General features: G+C 47.4%; 1 protein-coding gene across 1 annotated transcript; it reads left to right on the forward strand.

The window, feature by feature from the left end:
- Window positions 1-7,150: 7,150 nt before the first annotated feature.
- Window positions 7,151-13,861, forward strand: ubl3b (ubiquitin-like 3b). The gene is made up of 6 exons (XM_056294850.1): window positions 7,151-7,297; window positions 7,824-7,928; window positions 10,668-10,776; window positions 11,602-11,688; window positions 11,861-11,938; window positions 12,137-13,861. Exons 2-6 carry the CDS (start codon window positions 7,902-7,904, stop codon window positions 12,187-12,189), a joined length of 354 nt encoding a protein of 117 aa, XP_056150825.1. The 5' UTR covers window positions 7,151-7,297; window positions 7,824-7,901; the 3' UTR covers window positions 12,190-13,861.
- The last annotated feature ends 2,782 nt before the right edge of the window (window positions 13,862-16,643 follow it).

The raw sequence follows: 16,643 nt of genomic DNA on the forward strand, positions 1-16,643 counted from the left end.
TAGCTTGGCAGAGACTGGAAGAATACTACGGCTCACCTGAGGCAATCGAAAGGGCTCTCTTCAATAAACTTGAAGACTTTCTGAAGGTGATGCAGAAAGACCTGTACAAGTTCCATGACCTGGGTGACCTGTTCCTAGAAGCGGAAGCTGCAAAGAGGGATGGCTACTTACCCGGCCTGTCTCACCTGGACACCTCCAGAGGAGTGGCTCCCATTGTCAACAAACTTCCATACAATCTTCAGGATAAATGGGCATCATTTGGATCCACGTACAAGCAACAAAACAATGTGGCCTCCTCTCCATTCACTGTGTTTGCTGACTTTATCCGCAGGGAAGCCAGAGTAAAAACAGATCCTAGCTTCAACCTCCCACCATACCACACAGCACCTGAAAGGAATGAGAGGTCAGACAGACAAGGGAAGACAGCTACATCAGTACACAAGATGCAAGTGTCTTCTACAGAGAAAACTGAAGATCAAAAGAAAGACATTGACTCTGGAAAGCACTGGCCCATCCACGACAAACCCCACCCACTGCGGAAATGTAGCGGCTTCAGGGGGAAGACTCTAGAAGAGTGAAAACAGTTCCTCAAAGACCATCACATATGCTTCCGGTGCTGCTCCTCCACAACCCATCTTGCTAGAGACTGAGACATAGAAGTGGACTGCAACGAATATGGCAGTGACCGTCACACCTCAGTACTCCACCCGAGTCTGGCTCCCTGGAAGTCCAAGTCGTCTCCTCCCGCTTCAGAGAACAGCGGGGAGGGAGAACAAGAGGACAACCAGGAAGTCACCTGCAACTGCACTGAAGTACGTGGAGAAGGAAAGAGTCATAGGGCATGTTCGAAGATCTGCCTAGTCAACGTTTATCCAGGATGTATGCCATCCTGAACGAGCAGAGTAACCGTTCCTTGGCAACACCGGAGTTCTTCAGTATCTTCAAGGTAATGAGTAATCCATCGCCGTACACACTCAAGACATGTACAGGACTCAAGGAGACAGCTGGCAGAAACGCCTGCGGCTACATTGTGGAGTCAGCAGACGAGAAGGTCAGTTTCCCTCTCCCCACACTACTTGAATGCGATCAGATCCCGAACAAGCGGTCGGAGATCCCAACTCCTAATGCCGCTCGCCACCACAGGCACCTTAAACGGATTGCAGACGAGATCCCACCCCTGGACCCGGACGCAGGCATACTCCTGTTGCTTGGCAGAGACATTCTGAGAGCACACAAAGTCAGGAGCCAGATAAACGGTCCTCATGACGCCCCATTCGCCCAAAGACTGGATCTTGGACGGGGTCGTCATTGGCGATATGTGCCTTGGAGGAGCACACAAGCCACCTCACGTCAGAACTTTCAAGACCTCCATTCTGGAAAGTGGACGCCCCAGCTTTCTCAGCCCATGCAGCAGCCAGGTCCGGGTGAAAGAGACATTTGCCCACAGCTACCCGGTGTCAATTGCCCTAGACAGCACACAGAAGACGCTTGACGGAGAGAACCTGGGTCAGTCGGTCTTCCTTCACACAGACAGCGACCACAAGCTTGCTCCTTCGATGGATGACCTGAGATTCCTGCAGATCATGGACAATGAGTATCGCCAAGATGAATCTACAAGCTGGGTCGCAACCCCACCCCTCCAGTCACCATGGAAATGACTGCCCAACAACAGCCGTCTCAACTCTCTCTGCCGCACTCTAGGCAAGCAGCCACAGATGAAAGCCCACTACGTAGAGTTCGTCGAGAAGATGCTTACCAACAAACATGCAGAGATCGCTCCACCCCTACAGGAGGGCCAGGAGTGTTGGTATCTCCTATCATTTGTAGTCTACCACCCAAAGAAGCCAGACAAAATCCGTGTGATTTTCGACTCCAGCGCACCTTACGAGGGAGTCTCTCTCAACGACGTGCTCCTCAGTGGGTGCTCATGAGATTTCAGAAGGAACCTGTCGTCGTCACTCCTGACATTCAGCACATGTTCCACTGTTTCATATTACGTGAAGACCACAGGGACTTCCTCCGCTTCCTGTGGTTCCGCAATAACGACCCTAACAGCGGCATTGTAGACTACAGGATGCGCGTCCATTTCTTCGGCAACAGCCCATCTCCTGCAGTCGCCATATATGGCCTGAGGAGAGTGGCCAAAGAGAAAGAAGAGAACTTCGGTAGCGACGTGAGAAGGTTCGTCGAACGAGTGTTCTATGTAGACGATGCACTGAAGTCTTTCCCTACCAAAGCAGAAGCCATCAGTGTCCTCAGACGTGGCCAAATGATGCTTGCAGAGTCGAACCTCAGGCTGCATAAAATAGCCTCCAACAGACCTGCTGTGATAGAAGCATTCCCTCTGGAAGATCGTGCTACGGATTTCAGGGACCTCAACCTTGTTACTGATGACCTTCCCCTTCAACGCAGCCTTGGAGTGTCCTGGAACATTGCCTCAAACGCGTTCACATTCCAGTCCATGGATGAGAAGAAGCCCTTCACCCATAGAGGGGTGCTGTCTACGGTGAACAGCCTATACGACCCCCTCGGTCTCTTAGCCCCTGTCACAATACAAGGCAGGCTGCTCCTGAGGGACCTCTCCAAGCAAGCCGAGGACTGGGACTCACCCCTTCCCAGAAGCATGGAAGCAGAGTGGACAAAGTGGAGAGACTCACTAAAAGTCCTAAAGGAGCTCCAGATACCCCGCACCTATAAGTCTTTCTCACCCTCTGGCACTGTACTCAAGGAGCTTTGTGTCTTCGCATATGCCTCTATGAAGGCCATTGCAACAGTGATTTACCTGAAAGCCACCACTGAAGAGGGACAGACTGAGGTTGGCTTCATCTTTGGAAAAGCCAAGCTGGCACTCCACCCAGACCTCTCAATTCCTAGACTGGAATTGTGCGCAGCAGTACTTGCAGTTGAGATCGTAGAGTTGATCGTCGAAGAGATGGACCTGAAGTTCTACCGCACCACATACTACTCAGACAGCAAGTTAGTCTTGGGTTACATTCATAATCAAAAAAGGCGGTTCTATGTCTATGTAAACAACAGAGTTCAGAGGATCCTACAGTCCACATCTCCAGAACAATAGAGGCATGTTCCGACTGACGTCAACCAAGCTGACCATGGGTCTATAGCGCACCCAGATCCAACCTCAAAAAGGGCATTAGAACAGCCAAACATATTCCCTACGAATAGAGGACCACTTTCACAATAATTCCGATCCCGGCGAATGTGGCCAGGCATTCAGTCTATCACAGACTACAAAAGCTCTAATAGCGGTCCCGCTGTCCATGATGCCTCCCTGCTAGACAAGCTAAATCATTTCTATGCCTGCTTCGACAAGGACAATACTGACCTGGCCACAAAAATCCCCTGCCACCCAGAAAACCAGGTGCTCACTCTATCAATCACAGAGGTCAGAGAATCACTGCGCAGAGTGAACACACGGAAGGCTGCTGGACCGGACGGCATATCGGGTCGTGTCCTCCGGGAATGTGCCGACCAGCTGGCTGAGGTCTTCACAACTATATTTAACCTCTCACTGTCGCAATCCATAGTCCCGACATGCTTTAAGACCACCTCTATCATTCCTGTCCCCAAGACACCAACATCCACATGCCTGAATGACTACCGACCCATAGTACTCACCCCCATTGCCATGAAGTGCTTTGAGAGACTGATTCTTGCTCACATCGAAAACATTACCCCCCCCCCACACACACACACACACACACACACATTCGACCCACATCAGTTCGCCTACTGTCCCAAAAGGTCTACTGAGGATGCCATTGTCACTGCCCTGCACTTTGCTCTGACCCACCTTTAACTTAACAACACCTACATCTGGATGCTGTTTATAGATTATAGCTCTGCCTTCAACTCTATCATCCCTGCCAAACTAACCACCAAACTCCTCTCCCTTGGTCTCAACCCCTCCCTCTGTAACTGGACCCTGGACTTCCTGATCAACAGACCTCAGTCTGTTAGGTTAGGTGACCACACCTCCTCCACCCTGACCCTCAGCACAGGTGCCCCTCAAGGCTGTGTTCTGAGCCCCCTCCCTTTCTCCCTCTTTACCCACGACTCCCTGCCAACTCACCCTTCAAATATTATAGTTAAGTTTGCAGATGACACCACAGTCATTGGCCGTATCACCAACAATGACGAGACAGCCTACAGGGATGAGATTCAGCACCTCACATCATGGTGTACTACCAACAATCTTGTGCTCAACGTGCAGAAGATAAAGGAGCTGATTGTGGACTTCAGGAGGTCTAGAAGCTACAGCCACTCTCCCATACACATCAATGGGGTGGAAGTGGAGCGTGTTTCCAGCTTTAAATTCCTTCGAGTCCACATCAGCGAGGAACTTTCCTGGACATTAAACACCCAGTTTCTGGTGAAAAAGGCCCACAACGCCTGCATTTCCTGAGGAGGCTGAGGAGCGCCCATCTATCCCCCAAAATGCTCACAAACTTCTACTACTGCACCATAGAGAGCATCCTGACCAGCTGCATTTCAGTGTGGTATGGCAACGACACCTCAGAAGACCAGAAAGCTCTGCAGCGGGTTGTCAAGGTGGCCCAGCATATCACCGGTACCCAGCTCCCAGCCATAAAAGACATTTATCACAAACGCTGCCTTCGAAGGGGTCTGAGCATCAGCAGAGATCCCACCCACCCCAACCATGGACTGTTCTCCCCCCTGTGCTCTGGGAGGCGCTACAGGAACATCAGAGCCCACCCTACCAGGCTAAAAAACAGCTTCTTTCCACAAGCTGTTGCCCACCTGAACCTGGCCACCCACTGAATGTCTGTATTTTTAAATATTTTGTACTCTTGCTCTTTTTAAACTTATTTTTAGCTTTTGGTCTTCATGTGTGTATATCTTATACTGCATTTGCTCTGTTTGTCTGTGTCTGTCTTGCACTGTTTGGTGAAGCCACAGCCCTCATTTCATTTTTAACATGTGCCTGCACATTGTTTTTAATGACAATAAACTGAATTGAATTGAATTACTACAGACGCTTCAGTGGGTGAACGGCGCTTGGCAGCTGCTTGCTTTTTACAGCTGACAGTTATGCCCCAGGAAACGGAAGTATATCACCTTTGATCGGGAGCTCCTCGCTCTCTACCTCACCGTTCAACACTTCCATTCCCTGCTGGAGGCCCGCCAGTTCAAGGTGTTTGTGGACCACAAACCATTGACTTTCACCATGGCCAAGGTGGCTGAGATGTGATCCGCCTGCCAGCAAGGACAGCTCTCCTACATCTCGAAGTTCACCATGGACGTACAGCATGTTGCTGGCAAAACCAACCTTGTCGTTGACTGCCTCTCCTGGGCCATTGCAAGGGCCGTCCACTTGGGTCTTGACTATGCCCGCATGGCAGCTGACCAGGCCACCGACCCGGATGTGCAGGTTTTCAGAACGGCTGTCACAAGGCTGCAGTTAGAGGACGTGGCTTTCGACGACGCTGGCAGCACGCTCTGGTGCGACGTCTCCACGGGTCGGACCCGGCCTGTCATTCCAACTGACTGGAGGCGGCGTGTTTTCGATGCTGTCCATGGCCTCTCCCACCCTGGCAAAAAGCCATCCCGAAGACTAGTGGCAGCCAAGTTCATCTGGCATGGGCTCAAAAAAGATGTGAGAGACTGGGCTGACACCTGCGTGGAGTGTCAGTGCTCTAAAGTGCACCGCCACACCAGAGCCCCCCTGGCACAGTTCCCGGTGCCTGAAAGGAGGTTCGACCATGTAAACGTGGACCTAGTGGGCCCCCTGCACCCCTCCCATGGTTTTACTTACCTCCTCACCATGGTGGACAGGACCACTCGATGGCCAGAAGCCATCCCACTGTCATTGACGATGTCCACCAACATAGCCCGGGCATTCATCGGGACCTGGGTTGCCCGGTTTGGCACCCCATCTGACCTCTCCTCGGACCGGGGCTCACAGTTTGTGTCTGAGCTCCGGAACGCAGTCGTAGAGAGCATAGGGGTGAAGCTCCACCGCACTACCGCGTACCACCTGCAGGCCAATGGGTTGTGTGAGCGGTTTCATCACTCTATGAAGGCCGCTCTTCAGGCCAGCCTCAAGGATAACAGCTGGGTCAACAGGCTCCCGTGAGTCATGCTGGGCCTCAGGACTGCCCCTAAGGAGGACCGCCAATCCTCGTCTGCTGAACTGGTTTACGGACAGCCGCTGTGGGTCCCAGGGGATTTCTTCCCCAACACCACAGCTCCCTGGTCTGCAGCCCATCCACGGACCTGCCCCTGGATAATGCCAGAGCTTTCGCAGCGGTCGCCACTTAACAAGACAGCCTCCCACAGTCTCACAACCCCGCAAGTCTGCAGGTGGTAGAATATGTTTTCATCCGACACAACGCCCATCGTGGACCCCTGCGACCTCCTTACGATGGGCTGTTCCACGTCCTGGAGACCGGAAACAAACACTTTGTTGTGGAAGTTGGCAACAAGCCAGAGCACATTTCAGTAGATTGCCTCAAACCGGCTCACCTGAACTTGGACTGACCTGTTGGAGTTACCCAGCCCCCACAGCGGGGGCGCCCTCCTACCTTGCCCCCACCCCCCAGCAAGGCCCCTAAGGTTCTTCCACCACCCACCCTAGCCCCACGCCACCGCAGGGTCCTTAAGGCCCCTTCTGTAGGCACCACGGCCTCCGCACCTGTTCGGTGAAGCCGTTTTTTATTATTATGGTGAATTCTGGGGGGACGTATGTAGTGAACTATATGGGCACAATTCACCATAAATAGTAGACACGGGCCCTTTAACAAGGTTGAGAGGGCAGAGCGAGGAGTAGGGGTTGGGGCAGAGCCATGTTGTTGTTGATGATGGTGATTTTGCACGGATGAATAAATGATACGCGCTTTCGTGTAGTCAGAGAGAGAAGTTGTCGGTTTCTACTTTCCTGCAATTGCCACACCATTCAAATATCCGTTAAAAAAAGTTGATGAGAGAATTGAAATTTTGAACTAATCAAAAGTGACAGACAACTTTTGGGTTGTATTTTAAAAGTCTGAGACAAGTGATTGCACTTAAACTCTACTGAAAATGGCTCGTTAACGTGATTCGCTGTGGACTACAATTCCCAATATGCACTTCGCGATCATTTTCTGTGTTTACAACCAGCTGACATCCGGCGTCTTCTCGTCCATTAACCAACGATACCCACCGCGGCTAGATAACGCTCTTTACCTAGCATTAGAGTCATTATTTCTGAACGAAGGAACCCCTCCGTCGATCGGCCAACAAACTGAATGCTAAATTTCGTCGTATTAATCAGATACAGGTAAGATGGGGTCGACATTCAACACTGCCTCTGCGTATCTCGTTAGCTAGCCTACGTTAGCTGGTTTGTCGTTAGCCAGTGTAGCTTTCCCCCCCCTCTTCACACGACTCTGCTTCGGGATTTCTGTTCGGGGAGAGGAAGGCTCTGTGCCGTTCGTGGCCTGATCAAATTATTTGTTTCTTTCCTAAATCTCATTTGTTACGTTGCAGCTACCTTGCTCGATTTGCTGTTATAGCTGCGAACGGCACAGTACAGACGGCGAGGCAATGGTAGCGGTGCTGTTGCCTCGTCAGTTTGGCACCGTTTCGACCGACGTATCTCATTCATTAATCTAAAATAATCAAGCCAGCTTGCAAATTCTTCAGTTTTACATTTGTCATTTATGTTCAGGTGGTTTGGGTGATATTGATGGCGTTTAAACGTGAGAAAACGATCAAGTCTAGTCAGCCTATTGAACAAGTGCAGTTGGGTGCATATGGTGCCAGGCTGTGGAAAGCAGTCTGACGCTGTGGTTTGTTTGTGCCAGGGCTTTGGCCCCGTCTCTACCAGCTGAAGCACATCACTTCTGTCTGCTCTACGACCAAAGCCTGTTCCTGTCTTGGCCATGACTGCTCAAAGGGATCTCGATATGGTGAGTGTGAATGTTCAGTATTATCCAGTGTGGTCTATCACTATTATTTCTCAGACTGCTGCAGGGATTGATCTCATGTGTTGTATGTGATTGTATTGATTAGACTGTCAAAGTCATTTCTACTGCATCACGTGAGAGTCTGTGGACATAGCGACAACTTTACATGTGCAGCTTACCATGTGAGAATTAATATGGGGTTGGGGGTGGATGAATGGATTATCTAACGTACATAAACACTTAACTAGAATAGTGTCTGCTGTTTTTGTTAACACCATCTGTCTAATCTCAGCTAAAACGTTGCCCTACTTTCCTTTCAAGGGGTTAGACAATGTATTTGCCCCCCCCCCTTTAAAAAAATTTTTTTTTTACCTGTAATGTCTCTGCTGTGATTTCTGCTGGGCAGTGTATTTCCGCTGACGCATGTCATTGACACCTAGTCATGGACTGGGGAGTGGTACTGAAATACTTATATTTTAATTCGTAAACATGAGAAGGGCTATTGTCAGAAAAATGCATATGAATGTTATATACAAATGAGATTTTAACACTAGAAATTAGTTGTTTAGGCCTTGTACTAATTTTGTTCATGTAAACAAAAACCTTTCAGTCTTTTTGTGGAACTGCTATTTTTTCCCCACATCAAGGCAACATTTCTAGCTCTGCTACCCCTTCTCTCTCTCTCTCTCTCTCTCTCTCTCTCTCTCTCTCTCTCTCTCTCTCTCTCTCCTCTCTCTCTCTCTCTCTCTCTCTCTCTCTCTCTCTCTCTCTCTCTCTCTCTCTCTCTTCTCTCTCTCTTCTCTCTCTCTCTCTCTCTCTCTCTCTCTCTCTCTCTCTCTCTCTCTCTCTCTCTCTCCTCTCTCTCTCTCTCTCTCTCTCTCTCTCTCTCTCTCTCTCTCTCTCTCTCTCTCTGTGTGTATATATATGACAGTTCCAGTGGTTGTAAGTGTCTCACTGGAGAGTGGAGTGGGTGTTTTGATGCAGGGTGTTACTATGGGCAGTCAGGCAGATTTGACTTTGCTTTGTTTTGCTCAGGATGAAAGGGATGTGAATGGGGTAAAGCTTGTTAATGAGGAAATGGGTATGTAACCCCCACATCGAGGTTATTCGGTTCAGTGGGAGGGGGGCGCAGAGGGCCTCTGCCAGTGGGGGATTGTGTTTGTAAACAGATCAGAGTGTGGCTTGTCCCCTGCTGACGTCACACCTCACAGATCAGCCTCTTTGTTCTCGTAAGTGTCAATAGTGAACCAAAGAAAGTTCACTTTCCAGCCATGCACAGAACAGAAGTATGGAAACATTCCTCCAGCCAACACTGTCATATTCAGTTAGGATGGTGGTTTTGAAAGCTTTTTTTATTTGACAGTGATGGGATTTTTTTTCGTGTAAAATCTTTTCTCAGTCCCAGTTTTATTGATAAGAGATCATGAAGGTGCTTGGTTTACAAGGAGCAACTCTTGCTGCAGCACAAATGAGCATATAATAATTCATCTTGTAAGGATGCTTCAGGTCTGACTCTCCAATCCTGGCGTCCTGAATGATATTTATTTTCTTGAGCCCATATTCTGTGCTCTCTTTAATGAAATAACTTCCTATTTAACATTTATTGTAGTTAAGGTCAATTTATTCAAGTGAAACGCTGCTCCAATGAAGAGGTAGCTGGATTTATGTCTACTCGCTTTCACTACCTCATTTTAAGTTTTGCAGGGAGCTAATTTTCTCTACTCCATTCCACAGGCAGATTAATAATCAGGTTCTTTCATCTTTTTCAACCATTTAAGGTTTTGTAGCACTGTCTGGATCACCAGGCTTTGTTCGCCTATTCTCCATTTTTTTCTCAATTTCCCTTTCAATGACTGCAATTATTTCCAGCCAAATATGGCACACTGCAAATTGATGACGTAATCTCTGAATCAAGGAACAACCAAAATCCAAGAAAGAGAACATTGCGGGAATTTTTTTTTTTTTGCAAAATAAAAGGCAGTTTTGTTATATTTTTTTAAGTCTGTCCATGGAATAGCTTGCATGAGGATTGTCCCACAATGGTTTCCAGATGTCAGTGTAAAAGTTATGCCAGCAAAGTGTGTTAGACATGCAGTTTCGTTTTTGTGTTGTTAGTTTGTTTTAAAGACATGGGTTTGTATTGTTGCCTAGAAGGAAAAGGGGAAGGAAGCCCCTACTATAAGAGACCCCCCTCCCCCTTACACACACACACACACACACACACACACACACACACACACACACACACACACACACACACACACACACACACACACACACAGACTCTATCCCCCATGGCTATGCATTGGCCATGTAAATTTAATAACATGGCCTAGGGCTGTCTGGGACACCTGGGGTTATCGCATTAGACCAACAGCCTGCAGAGGAGCTCCTGGCCCCCTGGAACTGAAGGCCAGTGTTCTCCCCCCTCAGCCCCACCCTTATCTGTTGCCGTCCCTGGCTTACAGGGGCTCACTTCAGTGCAAGACTGCTCTGAATGAAGCAGCCCAGTCGAAGGGCAGAGATCTGCTGTGGATAAATCTAATTAGACTGGAATGCCCATCTCTTCACAGCCTTCTGAGGTTCACCTCACGTCTGTTGAGGTTAGAGGAAATGGAAGAATACCATCTCAATTAATTAAGCAGAATTTCCAGGGATTTTTATGGCACTCTATTTTGGTGTGTGTGTGTGTGGCATTTCTGTGATCTCTGATTGTGATATCACTTGTCTTTCCTGTCTTAGGTGAGTCTGCGCCTTATCCTTGTCAGTGGGAAAACACAGGACTTTACTTTCTCTCCAAATGACTCGGCGACAGATATTGCGAAGCATGTATTTGACAATTGGCCCGCAGGTACATTTTCATTTGTTTGGCTTGCTCATGTTAATTCTTTTCATTGTCTAATTTTATGTTTTACTTTACATGCTTACTTTAATTACTGGGCTTAATAGTCAGCTTGAGTCAGTCACTGCTCTTGGCATATTAAGCATTTTAGTCATTTGTCATTTCCCTTTTTATTTATTACTGGTTTTGGGGAGACATATAAACATATTTGACATACTATTTGCTTTTTTTTAATTGTTTTTCGTTTTGTTTTGAAAGTTATTTGTCCACTTACTTACGTTTTTGGCCTTAGTTTTGTGCGAGTGCATGGTATAGCACTAAAACTGTTCTCATTAGTATACTTCATTGCAAATTAATTATTTTCAATAAACATTACTTGAGTTTGGTTTTTTTTTGTGTAGAAAACTAGTGAATTGTAGTGACCTTTTTTCTTTTTAATTCCCCATTTATGTCAGCTGTCGCAGCACTTTTTTTGAGTAGGTGACTGTCCATTATTTACTGAGTATCAGCAAAGCACCGTGTGGTTTAGGTACATAAACAGAGCAGAAAGAATGTGCAACTAATAGCATAAATGTGGACAAAGAGTCAAATCAGTTTTGCCCGCTTACATTTATTGTTTGCAGTCAAAATGATTTTGTTCATCGATGAGGTCTGACATCTAAAAAGGGCTCCGCTTTAACCACAGTTTATTAAAAGGTTCGTTGAGTTCAAGTTTTAACGTTAATACCTACAACCAATATTATGAGACAGAAACATCTGTACAGATAAGATGGTTTACAAAAATGTCAAGGGTTTTGACCAGCGAACTTATTTATTTTGCACACTTCTCTTAAGGCTGGGAAGAGGAGCAGGTGAGCAGCCCCAGCATCCTCCGCCTCATCTTCCAGGGACGCTTCCTTCATGGCAATGTTACCCTGGGAGGTACCACCACCTTTAAAACTCTCAAACTCAGTCTGTGATGTGAAACCTCAGCCTTATACCCGATTAAATTAATTTTCTGTTAAATAATTTAATCAGACCTTGAAGATGGTCTTTTTTAAACGTATGCCTGAATGATAATTGATAATTTTTTTGCTCCATCCTGTTTGTAAAGCTCTTAAGCTGCCCCCAGGCCGAACAACTGTGATGCACTTGGTTGCCAGAGAGACGCTCCCAGAGCCAAATTCCCACGGTGAGAGCTCCCTTTGTTCCATTTTTCCTTTTTTCAGGGTGGTCGCTTCGTCTCCTTTTCAGCTAGTGGTAGTTTATGTTGATAATCGACCCTGCTGTCCTGGGTGAGATTGCGCTGTGATATTTGCTACTAGCTTTAGGTGGGTTATTGTCTGTGTCATCATCTCACTTCTGGTCTTTGCCATCTTGCTTTTTACAGGTCAGCGGAACAGAGAGAAAACCACAGAGAGCAACTGCTGTCTTCTCTTGTAAAAGCAATGGACCCCCCCCCCCAACATCCTACACACACACACTTAGACACACACACTTAGACACACATACATTTACCTCCTGCCTGTCATCCTACCAGCCATGAATTTGGGGTCCTCATAGGAAGTCCGGTTGAAGGTTGTCAGTGACTGTTGCCCATGCTGGTTATGCTCATGTCCATTCGAACGCTTTAGGATTTCCTTTTTGTGCCAATGTATTCAAATCACTCTCTCCCACCACCAGCCTGTGTCACAAATTCTGCCTTTTTGTTCCATTTGCCTGAAAGAATATGTAATAAATTATAAACTGTGCTCCTATACCAATTCGGCTGGCTAATGGACAAGATTTAAGGGCTCATTTTGCCCTGTGACAGTGACTACAATGGACACAGGAACTGTTTCCCCTCTTCATGGACATAAAGGTTCTTTAAAGGATGAATGGGTTGATCCTTCCCTACTATTCATATGACTTTTCCTTGGGTCTTACAGAATGGTTTTAATCCTCATTGCACTTAACCGGGTTTTTAATTTCAGAGTGTGTCTTGAATTTCGTGAAATCTTTGTATTGTCGTCATCTTCCCTGTCTCCCTATCCCGTTCTCTCACTTTTCTGAAAGTACGTGCCATTCACCCCACCAATAGACTGCACTTCCCTCGTGCTGACTAAACAGACCGGTCCGTCACATCTCCAAGTGGCGTGTCTGCACTCGCTCATGAGTTCCCTGCATTGGACAAACTGAGAAAGACTTTTGAACAAATCAGGACAGTTGCCTGCGTGTGGCATTGGCGCGGATGGATGAACCCTGAGATGGAGGACAGACAGGTCCCAAAGAAATGGATTCCCGGGCTTCTGTTGAGTTGCGCTCATTGTTTATGGAATGCAGAGCGATAGTATTGTCATGTCTCCGAGTGACCATTTTACATGCCATCAGGTGCCAACGGTTGCATTTTGTACCTCCCTCCATGGCCCTATAGACTAAGCTGCCTGCACCACCCCCCACCCCATCTCTAGGGGGACTCTTCCTCACCACTCCCTGTCTAGTTGGAGGAAAACGGGGGGGGGGGGGGGGGGCCGACATAACAAGTCGGTTCCATGGAGACAAAAAGGGCAAATGAAGATGGGGAGGTTGGCATGTAGTAGACACAGTGCCCCCTACCGGACACTGAGACGGGAGGCACGGGGAGAACGCTCCCTCATCCAGTCGAGAGAAAGAGGAATTATTGGTGATGATTCACCTCCTTTAAATTTTGATGCTGTCTTTATTTCTTGTTTGCCTTTTATCGTGGAATCTAGTAATATCATTAATATTAAATTTAAATATATCAATTTTTATCTTGTATAGTTAATTGTTCAACTTTAGCGTGTGCGTGCGTGCGTGTGTGTGTGTGTGTGTGTGTGTGTGTGTGTGTGTGTGTGTGTGTGTGTGTGGCATATGAGGACTCGGGAGGTGAGGAGATCTCATAGATTATATGGTGCACTGGGAGAAACGATTGGCTGTGGTTTTCTTTGGAAACGGTCAGAAACATTCGATTCCTTCCATTGAGTGTCTTTTGGTTTGTGTTTATTTCAACCAATGTCACTGCTATGAAGTTAAGCTTAATATGAATAAATGTAAAAACTAAAATGCAATGTGGTCTACCTAAGAGCTTGTATTATAAATTAATAAATCTTTGAATAAGGCAATTTTAGCGTATTTTTTTCGAGAAGTGATTAGAATGGTGACACTACAAAGGGAATTTGTTAATTTCACGTATTTACCTCTAGGTGGCGGTGTGCTTCCACGTTCAGTCCTGAAGGTCAACTTTTTTCTTCAAATGTAACAAAGCACACTTAAGATATGAGATGTATCTAATCTCTTGAAAATGTACTATTTTGACTCCAGATGATTATTAGTCCTCTTACATCTCATATTCAGTAGCTTTTTCCCTTCATCTGTCTCGAGAATCTGGTCCTCACGTGTAGCTGCAAGACGTCCAGGTTTCCAGTTGACACTGGCAGTGTACCGTAGGAAAAACGCAGTCAGTCAAATATCTTTCTGGCAGCAGGCTGACCTAGTTGTCAGTGGTGTTGTCCCTCGACTGAAGGGCCTGTGTGCAGTTTCCCATGCGGGCCACATCCATCTACGAAGACAACTCGAGATGCAACCCCGAGCTGTCTGACCTTGAGCCTCGATGATGAAAACAGTTTTCCACTCCGGACGATCAATCACATCGAGAGATGTTGTGCTATGAAGTTAGAATTTGACCCTCACTCTTTCCGCGCCACGGAGAGGGTTTGACAGCGATGAGAAGTAGTCAAACGGGAGCCCCTAACTTGACTCGAGAGATTATCATTAGCACTTAATGAGTACCCAGGGAAACGTGTTGAAATCATTCATACGTCACCCCACCACACACACACACACACACACACACACACACACACACACACACACACACACACACACACACACACACACACACCGGCGGGATGAATTGCTTTTTCTTTTTTTCTTTTTTTTGCGGTCAGCATTACTCACAGCACGCACGTGGCTGCGCTGAGGGTGGCTCTGCTTTGGGACGTAACGTAGTCTCAGGGTTATTCATAAGAGACCCAACTCTGCAGCGGTCCAGGGGTCAGATTGGAGTCTGCTGTGTAAAAGAAAAACAGGAAAAGAAAAAGAAAAAAAGAAAGGAAAACAAATGAAGCACGGCTGCAGTTCAGATGTACCCGCCTCCCCTCTGCCCTTGGCCGGGGACTCTTCTTTGCAGGACAGCGTGGGTGTGGTGTGGAGGTGTTTACTTGCCCTAAGACGGCGAGTGACGTGGCGTCGCGGAGCAGAGCCCCGGCCCGTCTTGCACTACTGATGTCTTCCAACCCGAGAAAATCCCAGTTCAGACTCCTGCGTTTTCTCTTACACTGCCCCCCCAACTCCAGCCCTACTTTTCAGCAGCCCTCTCAAGACACTTGGCGCCTGAGTCGACCAAGGGATGATGAGCATCATATGACCTTAATGGATATGAATAGATGCTGATGTTGATAAACAGATGTGGCGTGAGCTGTATTTTTCCACTATTGTATTTGGACCACCAGATCCCTTCTTCTCCGTTCGCCGTTCCCTCCTCTATAGCCATCTTGACCTGTCAGTTTCACTTATATTAAAACCAGCTGTTCACACACACACACACACGCACGCACGCACGCACACACACACACACACACACACACACACACACACACACACACACAGGGAGAGATAGAGAGAGAGAGAGAGAGAGAGAGAGAGAGAGAGAGAGAGAGAGAGAGAGAGAGAGAGAGAGAGAGAGAGAGAGAGAGCGAGCGAGAGAGAGGAGTACATACAGTTTATGGGCCATGGCTACTGATGCCTGATATCTTGCCTTGTCATGTCAAATTATGGAGATTTTGTATTGAAATGCAGCTGGGAACAGAGCAGATGCGATGCGGTGGAGAGCTGTTGTTCTTCATGTGTGAGAATAGTTTTTTTCACCCTCTTGGTTTTTTTGTGTTTTTTTGGGGGGGGGGGGTTAAACTGTCTGTGGTTATGGCTGGGTGTATTTTTGTTAAAACGTGCGCATTCCTGCGCGTCTGTTTTTCCATACCAGAATCCCACTCCAGGAATCCGCCAGTGGCACGAACTGAAGGAGTTCAGTAGGCCAGTGTGAAAACATACACACTCATGCCGGGGTTGGATTAACGCAGCGGGGCGTTGGCAAATGATTGGCTTTCATGCTGACTCCAGAAGCTGCTGCTGTCTCTCCTCATCTCCAGTCATCCCGTCTGCCCCTAATTGGAAAGATGACACCGGTACATAGGGCTCTGTTTTTTGTTTTTGTTTTGTCCCCCCCCCCTTTTTTGCCCCCCCCCCCAATGAAGGGATCAGAGTAGGAAGGTCAGGGACGTGGACTTTTGACCAGGGGTGTGTGAGTGTGTGTGAGACGAAGATGATGAAGAGGAGGAAGAAGTAGCAGCAGAGTGTGAGTAATTATTGTTTCCATTGGTCAAGAGGCAACAGAAGCGAGTAAGGTTTCCCTGAAACCCCAATTTCTATTCGGCCATTTATTCCGCCAGATGTTCCCCGCCGCTGTAAAAAGGGAGCCGCCAATGCGTTTGACAACAACATAGGCTCTGTGCAGAGGAGAGGGACAGACGGAAAGAAAAAACCCAAAACTCGTGGCCTACACCAGATGGGGATTGGGAAACAGCATAGGGAGGCCGTTTCCTCATTCACAACGAATGTCTGCCCTTCTCCAAAAAAAAAAAAGCAACACAATTTGAATGTTGTCGCACAGCAGACGGAAAGAAATGAACGCATGCTGCTTGACCTTCGCTGGTGTGTCCCTCCCCCAGGTAAAAGTGACTCATAGGTTTTAAGTATAACATGTGCAATTGTTAAAAAAAAGAAAATATAACAGTTGGGAGTCCAGGTAGCGTGGCGGTCTATTCCGTTGCCTACCAACA

This window comes from Lampris incognitus, chromosome 1, assembly GCF_029633865.1.
Source record: "Lampris incognitus isolate fLamInc1 chromosome 1, fLamInc1.hap2, whole genome shotgun sequence".
NCBI lineage: Eukaryota > Metazoa > Chordata > Actinopteri > Lampriformes > Lampridae > Lampris > Lampris incognitus.

What these genes read in the sequence shown, in the direction of transcription:
- ubl3b (XM_056294850.1), top strand. Translation starts at nt 7,902, where the DNA reads ATGACTGCTCAAAGGGATCTCGATATG. An exon ending in CTCAAAGGGATCTCGATATG is followed by an intron (nt 7,929 to 10,667) that starts GTGAGTGTGAAT and finishes TTCCTGTCTTAG; the next exon opens with GTGAGTCTGCGCCTTATCCT. An exon ending in ATTTGACAATTGGCCCGCAG is followed by an intron (nt 10,777 to 11,601) that starts GTACATTTTCAT and finishes ACTTCTCTTAAG; the next exon opens with GCTGGGAAGAGGAGCAGGTG.